This window comes from Nannospalax galili, unplaced genomic scaffold (genome assembly GCF_000622305.1).
Source record: "Nannospalax galili isolate Female #2095 unplaced genomic scaffold, S.galili_v1.0 scaffold95, whole genome shotgun sequence".
Lineage (NCBI taxonomy): Eukaryota > Metazoa > Chordata > Mammalia > Rodentia > Spalacidae > Nannospalax > Nannospalax galili.
Window position 1 is genome coordinate 2,202,318 of NW_008342393.1, and position 12,727 is coordinate 2,215,044.

Consider the following 12,727-nt stretch of genomic DNA (forward strand, 5'->3'; position numbering starts at 1 on the left):
AATGTGTTCCATTGTGGTATCTTGGCAAAATAATAATAGCCCCAAAGTGACAAACCTCATATACAAACTGCTTTTGATCCCACCCCCCTTTTTGGTACGTAGGTAAGCTACCTTTATTTTTTAACTTTACCCAGAAAAGATTTTCCTTAGTTACTGTAGACTCACAATTCCACTTAAGATATATTCTTGGTTTTACTATTGCTAATTTTCAAGAAACTTTTTCTTTTTTTTTTTTTTTTTTTTTTTTTTTTTTTTTCTGTAGACCAGGCTGACCTTCATTTCTGTGAGATCTTCTTGCTGCTGCCTCATGAGTGCTTCGATTAAGATTAAAGGCGGGTTCGGGCACACCAACCTGAAGCTTTTATCTTGCTAACATTCTTTAATGACACATAATAAGACACGTCATAGAGCTTGCTAGTAGTTAGAAAATGTATGGGCTTTTAACTTCTCCCTTGGCTTTCATATTTGGGCAAGATTTTTATTTTTTTATATTTTCTTTATTTTTATTTTATGGGTATGAGTGTATTGCCTGTATGTATGAGTGCACCCATGTCGTGCAATGCCCGCGGAGGACAGAAGAGGCTGTCAGAGCCTCTGGAACTGGAGTTAGGACCGTTGTTAGCTGCCATGTGGTGTTGGGATTTGAACCCAGGTCTTCTGCAAGAACAACCAATGTTTCCAGGATTTTTATTTTTTATGGTACCAGAAAAGGAATGAATGAGTTAGAACTTTAGACAACCTTTATCTTTTCGGGCTTGTGTATTAGAAATGATTGGGTGTTTGGGGAGGATTCACTGTTTTAGTGGACAATTTAAGACCAGAATGTTTAAGAGCCTTTCGTGCCTGTTGGCTATTACATCTTCCTTGGGACAACTTGCCTTCCCATTTTTATCTTTTTGGTTTTCCTATTTCTAAATACTTGTTATCACTTTTACTTACAGATAAGGTGTTTGTTTCCCTTTTGCTGAACACTCACAATTAAAATGTAGAGGACAAGGCTCTTACATCTGCCTTAGATTTATATATGTCTCACTTATAAAAGATGATATACTAGGCTGGAGCTAGCTCAGTGGTTAAGAGCATTGACTGCTCTTGCAGAAGACCTGAGTTTGATTCCCAGCACCCACATGAAGGCTAATAGTTCCAGAGGATATGGCGACCTCTGCAGGCAGTACACTCATACAGATAAATAATTTTTTAAAAAATCATGGATTGGGCGTGGTGGTGTGTGACTAACCCCAGCACTCAGCACCCTGTCTCAAAAAGACTAAAACTAAAAAAAAGATCACCTGCAAACAGGAGATCAAAAGCTGCCCTGAGTATTATTTTTGGACTAAGATTTTTGTTATTGAAGTATGAAACTTTCTACTTTGTCATTCATTCAACAAATACTGAGTATCAGGTGTTCTTGTACATGTTTAGGAAACCTTGTTGTACCTAGGATAATCCATTAACTACCAGGGTGTTGTTTTTTGTTGTTGTCATTGTTTTTTGGTCTTTCTGGGACAGGGTCTCTGTGTAGCCCCAGCTGGCCTGGAACTCACAGAGATCCCCTACCTCTGCCTCCCAAGTGCTGAGATTAAAGGTGTGCACCTCCATGCCCAACTTTAACTACCAGGTTGTTAAACTTGCTTTGATTCTGGGAGTCTAATAGGAAGATTTGGGCACAAAAGATGGTCTTAACAGGAAGTCTTTGTCTCTGCATATAGTAAGTAATGTTTTTACAGGATTTTATTATTTCGAAGTGAGTTCTTGTTACTCTGGCTGGGCTGGCCTTCAGTTCTTGCACTCAAGCAAATCTCCTGCCTTAGACTTGAAGGTTAGGACAGTGAGCATGCCCAGCTTCAAATAGATAATTTTGTAGTTTATTGAGACATTTCAATATATCCTAAAAAGTCATTGGGGTGGGGCTTGTTTTGTTTTGTGTGCCCCTCCCCTTCAGTAAGTTGGGAGTCTACAAGCAGTCCTGAGATGTTGAAATTCCTGATTCATTCACAAAAGCATTTTCTCTCAACAGCCTACGTTCCTTGTGGAACTGTCCAGAGTGCTGGCAAATCCAGGAAACAGTCAGGTTGCCAGAGTCGCAGCTGGTCTACAAATCAAGAACTCTTTGACATCGAAAGATCCAGATATAAAGGCACAATATCAGCAGAGGTGGCTTGCTATTGATGCTAATGCTCGACGGGAAGTCAAAAACTACGTAAGTAACTTCCATGTCTTTGCTGTCATGTGGCCCAAGGAGCAGCATTGTCAATTCTTGGTCACTTGCATGGCATAGAACTTGACAGTTTAATAGGTTTCTGAGACCTAAGCTTGACCTCATGGTAAAAGTTGTATTTGATTAAAACTTCTCAGTTCAGCTTATTTGGCCTGGAATTTTGTTTGAGCTGACTGAGGTAGCCAGAAGCAGTTTGGGAAACTTTAATTGGATATCTTTGTAGAAATGGAGAAGTAGAAATTTTGGTGCTATTTATCATAATCGCCTAAGGAATTATATTTATAATCTGTCTCCAAATGTGTGGAGTTTAGCTCACTGGTAGAGATCTCTCTAGCTTGTGCACAGCCTCAGGCTCTATCTTTAGCACCATATGAGAGAAAAATTATTTATTTACTGTTTTTGAGACAAGGTCTCCCTGTAGCCCCAGCTGTCCTGGAACTCACTATGTAGATCAGACTAGTCTCAAACTCAGAGATCCACCTGCCTCTGCCTCCCAAGTGCTGGGGTTAAAGGCGTGTGCCACCACGCCCGGCATGTATATATATTTTTTAAGGATACACATTACATACAGTATTTTGTGTGTTTAGGAGCTTTAGAGAGGGTTGGGATTATAGGCATATGCCACCAGGCCCACCTCAGGGATCCTCCTCCCATTTTTTTAATTTTGTGATAGGTTTTACATGTGGCCTCTATGTAGCCTAGGCTTGTCTTGAACTTGGTATGTAACCAAGGCCTCAATGTCAGCCTTGATCCTCTGTCATCCTCCTCCTAAGTATGTGTTGTCATGAGTGTGTGCTGTCATGCCTACATTCTTTTTTTTTTTTTTGAGAAGGGTTCTATATGTAGTACTGGCTGACCTGGAGCTCCACTAGGTAGACCAGGCTAGCTTTGAACTCAGAGCTCTGTTTCTGCCTTCCAAGTGCTGGGATTAAAAGGGTGTACCACCACCACACCTGGCTTCATGACTATATTCTTAGGGGTATTTAATTGTCTTCCCAAGTGATTTCTTTCAGTCAGCCAGCTTTTGTTGAACTTCTGTGGTTGATAGTTTCATTCTTTGGTGGTTCAAACATGATAGGATGTGAAATCAGAGGGAGAATTCAGTAAGCTCTTGGGTCTTTGAGGTATAAAGAGTTTGCAAAGTAGGAGTAGAACATTCATGGTTCTCTGTTTACTTAGAAAACTGAAAAACCTTGAGACACATGCTTCCTGAAGTATTGACAGCCAGTTGAAGAATTTGAGGGCATCAGTGTTCTTTGTGGTGTATATCATAGCATTTTTATGATTTTCTTGTTGAATTAGAAGTCCATCTGTGTAAAACACAGGACTGAATATATAGGGAGATTTGTCTTTCTTGATTTGAATTAATAAAGTTACTTAGTGGTCTGCATTACATGGATAAGGGCCAAAGGAAGCAGAGTAAGTTAAATATCTGTGTGGTCATAATCTGCTCTAGGTATTCAAGGTGGACACAGTGGGGATTTCTGTCTGTACTTTTCCAGAGTGTGGTTATGGGCATCCTATTTGCTGTTTCTTGGTTCTAGATACCAGTGTTAGGCAAATTAGTGCCCCTTGAGTACTTCTCTTCCTGGCTCCCAGCCTCCTTCCCCAGTCATTCTTTGTAGTGTCTATGACAGGAAGCTCAAGTTATAAAAGCCAGCTTGTTTTGAATCTCTTAGGGGTATATAAAGCTATTTCTTGCCAGATTGTTCCTGCTTGTGTACTGAGATTTAACCCACTCCTTCAGCTGTTTGCTATAAATGAAGTATATTCTGTCCCTGAAAAAAATCTCATTTTTATTGTTTGGAAGGTGTTTTTTTGCTTTTTGTTTTATTTTGAGGTAGGGTCTCCCTATAGTCCCAGCTGGCCTAGAACTAACTCATGGAGACCAGGCTGGCTCTAATGTCACAGAGATCCATCTTCTGCCTCCAGTGTGCTGGGATTAAAGGCAAGATACCACTATACCCTGCAGAATCTCAACAAGGTGTCTAACTATAATTCAGACTGGCTTCCAACTCCTGGTTCTTTTGCCTCAGCCTCTCCCTAGTGCTGGAATTACAAGCATATGCTACCAGGCCCAACTCAAAAAGATGGCACCCTAGGTTGGAACTTAAATCAGATTGGATTAATCCTCTTCAGCCCCTGTACCTCATTTTGCTTTTTTTTTTTAGAAAGGATTTTACTATGTAGCCCAACTGGCCTTGGGCTCAACGTTGACCTCTCTGCCCCAGCCTCCTGTGTGCTGAGATTATAGGCACCAGCCAGCCTGTCCACTGTTTTGTGTCTTTGACATACAGTTTTTTTTGTTTGTTTTTTGCTGTTGTTTTTTGTTTGTTTTTTTTTAAATTTTATGTGTATGTGTGTATTGCCTGCATGTAGGTAAGTGCACCCATGTCATGCAGCGCCCGCGGAGGTCAGAAGAGGCTGTCGGACCCCCTGGGACTGGAGTTACAGACAGTTGTTAGCTGCCATGTGGGGGCTGGGATTCAAACCTGGGTCTTCTGCAAGAACAACCAGTGTTCTAAACCACTGAGCCATCTCTCCAGCCCTGAGATACAGTTTTTATTAACATTCAATTTAGCTCTGCTGGTTGGGACCAACACCTTCACTTAGAACTGTTTGTTACTAGGTGGAGCTGTTGGGGTGAGGGCTGGCAGGTAGAATGCATGCTGTATAAGAGTGAAAGACAGAGGAATCATTATCAGCTGATACCTACAAAGCAGGGTACTAAGTGACCTGACCAGTCAACAGAGCTGGCCTGATTATCTGGCAGCTATTCTTTGTCCCGTGTTCATGCCAGGAACAGTTAACTGTTTGCCTTTGAGTGAACTGGTGATTCTTAGTGAGTTCATGGTCTAAATTAGCTGATTGTGACAATACTTAATCTTGGGCCAATTGTGGCTTCATCCTTTACTGAACCTTTCCCTTATATAAATGCTTCTAGTTACCACTTCCAGTGAGATGTGCTAATGACAACTGGATCTCCATTTGGCATATCTGACTACTTGGTGGTGATTAAAGTGATTCCTAGGCCTATAGAAATAATCCTCTGAGATTGAAAATTACATAATGGTTAATTCTTAGATTTTTTTAAAAAGGATTCTGTTTTTATTTGTGTATCTGTGTGTGTGACTGTGCATGTGTATGTGAGTACCTGCAGAAGAATCAGATCCCCTGAAGCTGGAATTATAGGCAGTCTTGAGCTGCCCAACATGGATTCTGGGAACCAAACTCTGGTCCTCTGCAAGAGTAGTATACACTCTAAACTGCTGAACCATCTCTGCAGCCCCAGATTTTGGTACCATTTAATTGATGTTGTTTAACCCAAGTCTTTTTGTGTAAGTAGTACTAGGCTGTTAGTAACCTGAAAGATTTGTTCATACCACTGGTGAGATCACTTCCATGAGTCGGGTTAGGCTAGTCTGTGAGTTATCCCCTCAGTGCTCAAGAGTTCGTCTCATCCTATAACCCCTATTTCCTGTCCACAGAACAAGGCAGTGAGCATCCTCCATTTATAGTACTGTCCCAAGCTCAGTGTGGTTTTGCTCTTAGGTTCTGGAGAATACTGTTGGTACTTCAGGAAGATCTTTGTAGGGTAGGGGAGTAGAGGTCAAATGTTGATATGAGGTGTGGTGGTGGGCAAAATAGGCTGAGAAAGTGTCACAAATTGATAAATTGTTTTCCCTCCCGCTTTTATTCTACCCAGGTTTTGCAGACCTTGGGCACAGAAACTTATCGGCCTAGTTCTGCCTCACAATGTGTGGCTGGTATTGCTTGTGCAGAGATCCCAGTAAACCAGTGGCCAGAACTCATTCCTCAACTGGTAGCCAATGTCACAAACCCCAACAGCACCGAGCATATGAAAGAGTCAACATTGGAAGCTATTGGTTACATTTGCCAAGACATAGTAAGTACTTGTCTAGGACATACGTTTTATATATCTTTGATTTGTTGTTGTTGATGTTGTTGTTGTTGTTGTTGTTGTTTTTGAGATGGGTCTCCCTGTAGCCCCAGCTGACCTAGAACTCGCTATGTAGACCAGTCTGGCCTTGAACTCACAAAGAACCTCTGCTTCTGCCTCCCAAGCACTGGGATTAAGGGTGTGCGCTACCACACAAACTGACACAAATTGTATTAGAATTTCTCTATCAGATCATGGGGGGAGAAAACACAGATGCTATGATAGCATTATTTTATTTAATTTGGATCCCTGTCTTCAAATCACTAGTCATGCTCTGAAGTAAAGAAACTTGAAGGTCACAAACTTAAAATGGGGCTGAGGCTGGTGTGTACCTTGATGATAGCGTTCCTAAAGTGTCATCTCCAGGACAGAAATAAAAATAATAAACACAGTGGAAATCCATATTGGATTTTATTACTGTTATTTTGAGACAGAGTCTTCTGTATTCCAAACTGACCTTGAATTCACTATATAGCAAAGGCTGGCCTGGAATTTCTACTTTTTCTGCCTCCATTTCCCAAGTGGTGGGATTATAGGCATTTATTTATTTTTGAGACAGGGTCTCCCTATAGCCCCAGCTGACCTGGAATTCATTATGTAGACCAGGCTGGCCTCAATCTCAAAAAGATCCTCCTGCCTCTGCCTCCCAAGTGCTGGGTTGGCTATTTATTTACTTACTTACTTACTTAGTCTTCTTGAGACAGGGTCTCCCTGTAGCCCGAGCTGTCCTGGAACTCACTATGTAGACGAAGCTGGCCTTGAACTCACACTGCCTCCCAAAGTGTTGGGATCAAACGTGTGCACCACCACACCCAGCTTACATTTATTTCTTCACAGGGGTCGGAGTTGTCTCTCCTTCACCATGTAATCCCAGGGACTGAACTTGGGTTGTCAGGTGTGGCAGCAAGTGTCTTTACTAAACCATCTTGCTGTTCCCTGAAACTATGGGATATTTTGCAGGTGCTTTGCAGTGCTCGTCCATGTGGAAATGTGGGAAAAGGTCAAAATCCATGTACTCACTTGAGTGGATTTGGGTCATGCTGGCCAGTCATGAGCATGGTTGTGTTCATTGTTTTTCTGCTCCTTTTAGGACCCAGAGCAGCTACAGGACAAATCCAATGAGATTCTGACTGCCATAATCCAGGGGATGAGGAAAGAAGAGCCTAGCAATAATGTGAAGCTGGCTGCTACCAATGCACTCCTGAACTCATTGGAGTTCACCAAAGCGAACTTTGACAAAGAGGTGCGTTTCTTTTGACAAATGATAGAGATCCCAAGATTGAGGATTGACAGGCTCAAACGAAAGCATTGTTTTTAAGTTTTTAAGATTTAGAAATCCTACCATGAGCAGATTGTTTGCCATTTCTCTTTAGGCAGAACTGTGGGAATACTTATGATTTTAAAAAGTTAAAGCAATTAGGCAGTTTCTTACCTCCTTATGCTTTTTCTTTTTTTAATTTAAAAAAATTTTTTTTATTTTATGTTCATGCGTGTATTACCTGCATGTAGGTAAGTGCACCTGTGTCGTGCAGTACCTGCAGAGGTCAAAGAGGCTGTTGGATCCCCTGGAACTGGAGTTATGGACAGTTATTAGCTGCCATGTGGGTGCTAGGATTCGAACCCAGGTCTTCTGCAAGAGCAGTTAATGTTCTTAACCGCTGAGCTATCTCTCCAGCCCCCATCTCCTTATGGTTTTGAAGAACTGTATGATACATGATGTGATAAAATACCAGATTCACCTTCTTTTTTTTTTTTTCTTTTGATCTTTTTGATACAGGGTCTCCCTGTAGCCTCAGCTGTCCTGGAACTCACTTTGTAGACCAGTCTGGCCTTGAACTAACAGAGATCTGCCTGCTTCCGCCTCCTGCGTGCTGGGACTAAAGGCGTGCGCTACCACGCCTGGCTAGAAGCAGTCTTAAGAAAGTTATAGTCTTGACCCATTGAACTTTTCTCCAAACCACAGCTGTTAGCAGCCACACTTACTTTTTCTTCCTGTAAGTTTTGACTACTCCAGACAGTAGTTGCCTTTTTATAAAAAAGTTTTTTACTAGCCATGGGTGGTGGTGCATGCCTTTAATCCCAGCACTTGGGAGGCGGAGGCAAGTGGATCTCTGTGAGTTCAAAGCCATAGTGTCTACATAGTGGTCTACATAGTGAATTACAGGACAGCTGGGGCTACAGGGAGACCCGGTCTCAAAACGACCAAAAAAATTTTTTTTAAAGTTAAATTTATTGTGTGTTATGTATATAGAATGTGGGGAAACTTGGTGCATCTAGTGGTCAGAGGACAACTTTGTGGCATCTTTTCCCTCCTTTCAATTTTGTGGGGGTTCTGGGGATCGAACTCAGGTTGCCAGGCTTGCTCAGCAAGTGCCATTACCGTGAGACATCTCACCAGCCTGTACTTGGCTTTTTGTGACAAGACTATTTCAGTTGGTGTAATGTCTTCTTAAATGTTTTTTAATATTATTTTACGTTTATGAGTGTACTGCCTTTGTGTAAGTGTACCATGTCATGCAATGCCCACAGAGGAAAAGAGACCATCACATCCCCTGGAACTGAACGGTTAGCTGCCGTGTGGGTGCTGGGATTTGAACCCGGGTCTTCTGCAAGAGCAGCCAGTGTTCTTAACCACTGAGCCATCTCACTAGCCCCAGCATAATGTCTTTAAGGTTCATCTGTCTTTGTAGACAGGGTCTCAGTGTCTCTTGCTGTATAGCCCTAGCTAGCCTAGAGCTCAGTGATCTGCTTCTAGTGTTGGGGTTAAAGGTGGGTGCTGCCCACAATTTCCGTTGTTTTTTTGTTTTTTGTTTTTTGTTTGTTTTTTTTTTTTTGTCCTTTTGAGACATGGTCTCCCTGTAGCCCCAGCTGTCCTGGAACTCACTGTGTAGTCCAGGCTGGCCTTGAACTCACAGAGATCCGCCTGCCTCTGCCTCCCAAGTGCTGGGACTAAAGGTGAGCGCCACCACGCCCGGCTTGGCTCAGCTTTTTATTATTTCTTGGCTTTGGATAGAGTATCAGAGGAAAAATGAAATTTTAAATATTTTATGTGTATGAGTGTTTGCCTGCATGTACGTAAGACCACGTAGGTAAAATGCCTGCAGAGGTCAGAAGAGGATGTCGGATTTCCTAGAACTGGTGTTATACATGGTTAGCTGTCATGGGTTTTGGGAATCAAACCTGGATCCTCTGTAAGAGCAGCCAGTGTTCTTAATCACTGAGCCATCTCTGGCTCACAAACTACAATTTTAATTGATCAGGAAATAGTTTTCCTTTTAAAAGCTCATAGGTAATTTAGGAAGAGTAATAGATAAGGTCCACTATTTTGTCCTCCCCTTGCTATGTGTCATGTGAAATTGTTAATTCACAGAAAACAAATTTGGTCTGTGAAATAAAATATTTTTCTCTTTTTGTTTTTAAAGACAGAATCTCCCTGTAGTCCCCCAGCTGTCCTGGAACTCTTTAAGTAGACCAGGCTGGCCTTGAACTCACCTGCCTCTGCCTCCTGAGTGCTGGGACTAAAGGCGTGTGTCGCCACGCCCGGCCTCACCAGCCATTCTTAATTTAACCTATGACCTATGTCTTCCTGTCTGCTTCCTCTTTATGTCTTGTTTGTGAAAGTTATCATGAAAATTAAAAGATTAATTTAATCCAGTTGGGCTGGAGAGGTGGCTCACCAGTTAAGAACAAAGATTCCAGCTGTGCATAGTAGCAGACACCTGTAATTCCAGCTGTTAGAAGATGGAGGCAGGAGGATTAAGAGATTAAGGCTAAACTGGGCATGATGGCACATGCCTTTAATCCCAGCATTTGGGAGGGAGAGGCAGGCATATCTCTGAGTTCAAGGCCAGCGTGGTCTACATAGTGAGTTCCAGGACAGCTGGCGCTACAGGGAGACTGTCTAAAAAAAAGAAAAGAAAAATATTGTAGACCAGAGTGGTCTATGTAGTGAGTTCCAGGTCATTTGGGGCTACAAGGAGACCCTGTTTCAAAAAGACCAGAAAAGAAAATTAAAAGATTAAAGACTTCCTTGCAGGGCAGGGTGGTATTGAAGACACTGGAGGCAAATTCCTCATAGTCCCCTTTTGTAATTACAGCCTCTAGGAAGGGTGCTGGCTTGTATCGGGGCAGAGGCAGACTCCAGTAACCTTAGTAACCTTCCTCTGTCCAATTCATGCTTTCCTAATTCTCTTCATTCTTTCTGCAGTCTGAAAGGCACTTTATTATGCAGGTGGTCTGTGAAGCCACACAGTGTCCAGATACAAGGGTAAGTTTGGTCCTATGAAAAATATTGCTATGAACTAAGAAAACAAGGTCTGAGTAATCCTGTCGTTAATGAAAAATGTTGTACAGCATATATAATGAAAGCTTCTAGGAAGATTTAAGAGATTCTGATCAGCTTTGCTGTTACAGTGACATAGGTTGTTCAAGTGATTATTTTCCATTGAAGACATTGAAATAGCATTGTTACTGCTGTAAACTAAATTTGACTCATGAAGTTAGTGAAAGAAATATCCTTAGTCTAAATAGCACTAGTGAGTTTAGTGCTACTATAGGTATCTCAGGCATCATAAGGGGGGTACAGGGGGATAAAATTAAGAAGGGATGGTGAATTCAGGGACAGATTAATTTGGGTAAACATAGCATTACTCATACCTAGATTATTGACTCAGTGGGGTCTGTCTTTGCAAATTGCGTTATTATTTTAGTAATAATATTTTATCTGTTCCTAAAAGGTACGAGTGGCTGCTCTGCAGAATCTAGTGAAGATAATGTCTTTGTATTATCAGTACATGGAGACATACATGGGTCCTGCTCTTTTTGCAGTAAGTATTTCTGTGGTGTGATTTGAACTTGTAGATAATTTCTGGGCTCATAGTCCCAATTGCTATTTTGTATTTCTGTAAGGGTTAAGGGCTTTTTGTTGTTGTTTTTCTTTTTTTTGTTGTTGGGTATTTTTGTTTGTTTGAGGGGGGGGTCTTTTTGAGACAGCACCTTCCTACAGCCCCAGTTGGCCTGGAACTCACTATGTATGTAGACCAGGCAGGCCTTGAACTCACAGAGATCCGCCTGCCTCTGCTTCCCAAGTGCTAGGACTATAGGTGTGCACTACATGCCCAATTTTAGTTTTGGTTTTTGGTTTTTTGAAACAGGGTCTCACTGTAGCCCCAGCTGACATGGAATGCACTATGGTAGACCAGGCTGGCCTTGAACTCACAGAGATCTGCTTGCCTCTGCACTTTATTATGCAGGTGGTCTGTGAAGTCACACATTGTCCATGCACCACCACACCTAGCCTGTGAAAGTGTTTTTATAACAATATTATGGAATCAAGAAAATTACTTGAGTCTGAGTGTTAGGGCTCGTTGGCTTTTTTTATTTTGGTGAGCTACAGTATCATGTTGTACCTGAGGTTGTCCTGGATTCACTATGAAGTCCAGGCTGACCTCAAATTCAGAGGTCCTCCTGCCTCAGTCTCCCAAAGGCTGGGATTACAGGCGGCATGGTCCACTGTGAGTGGTAAGTTTAAGCTTGTGTGCCAAGAAAATTTAAACTGTCTTTGGTTGTTAAAAGGCATATATTTTAAAGTCTTTAAACTTTTCACCTGTTTTTCATAAATTACTTTTTTTGACTGGCTAAAGGGATGTCTAATTTGAATGTGCACAGGTTCTTGGGGTCTGAGGTGTCTTTTTTTTCTCTGTCTCTCTCTAAGATCACAATCGAAGCAATGAAAAGTGACATTGATGAGGTGGCCCTACAGGGCATAGAGTTTTGGTCCAATGTCTGTGATGAAGAAATGGATTTGGCCATTGAAGCTTCAGAGGTGAGCCTAGGGGGAAGGGAGCCTGTTTGTGAGGAGAGTGCTGTTCTGTTGGAATTTTAAGACATAGCTCACTAAGGCTGTTTTTCTGGAAGTTTCATTCTGATCGGGTTAGTATCCTGTAGAGATTTTGATACTTCTACTAGCCAGATCCTTCTCTACTGAGGCACATCAGTAATTGGGCAGTTCGGACTTTGCTAATTTCAGGCATGGTCTGTTATTCTGGTATTTACTACTGTGAACACAAGGGGGCAGCAGGTTGTCAGTTTATTGACGTGACAGCTGATGCAGAATTTTTTTAAAATATTTATTTTAAAATATAAATACATTTTTTAAAAATATGTATTATTTTCATTTTATGTATATGAGTGTGTTGCCTGCATGTAGGTAAGTGCACCTGTGTTAGCTGCCATATGGGTGCTAGGAACCAAACCAGGGTGTTCTGCAAGCAGAACTCTTAACCAGTGCTCTTTACCACTCAGCCATTTTTCTAGCTCCACCTTGCTTTGGGTTGAGGGGGTTGGTCTTTGAGACAGGGTCTCCCTGTAGCCCCAGCTGTCCTGGAACTAACTATGTAGACCAGGCTGGCCTTGAGCTCACAGAGATCCACCTGCCTGCCTCTGCCTCTCGAGTGCTGGCATTAAAGGCATATGCCACCATTTCTAGCCCCACCTTGCTTTTTGAGACAAAGTCTGTATAGGGACCTAGGGCTTGCTGATGATGCTGA

The 12,727-nt window shown here is 42.0% G+C and overlaps 1 protein-coding gene across 1 annotated transcript in view; it reads left to right on the plus strand.

The window, feature by feature from the left end:
- Positions 1 to 2,017: 2,017 nt before the first annotated feature.
- Kpnb1 (karyopherin subunit beta 1) overlaps positions 2,018 to 12,727 on the plus strand; it is a gene marked incomplete at its 5' end in the record, with an annotated part of 30,692 nt that continues 19,982 nt past the window's right edge. Inside the window, 6 exon segments of the mRNA XM_008838249.3 lie at positions 2,018 to 2,200; positions 5,925 to 6,125; positions 7,270 to 7,422; positions 10,387 to 10,446; positions 10,916 to 11,005; positions 11,893 to 12,003. Coding sequence (XP_008836471.1) covers positions 2,018 to 2,200; positions 5,925 to 6,125; positions 7,270 to 7,422; positions 10,387 to 10,446; positions 10,916 to 11,005; positions 11,893 to 12,003 — 798 coding nt within the window.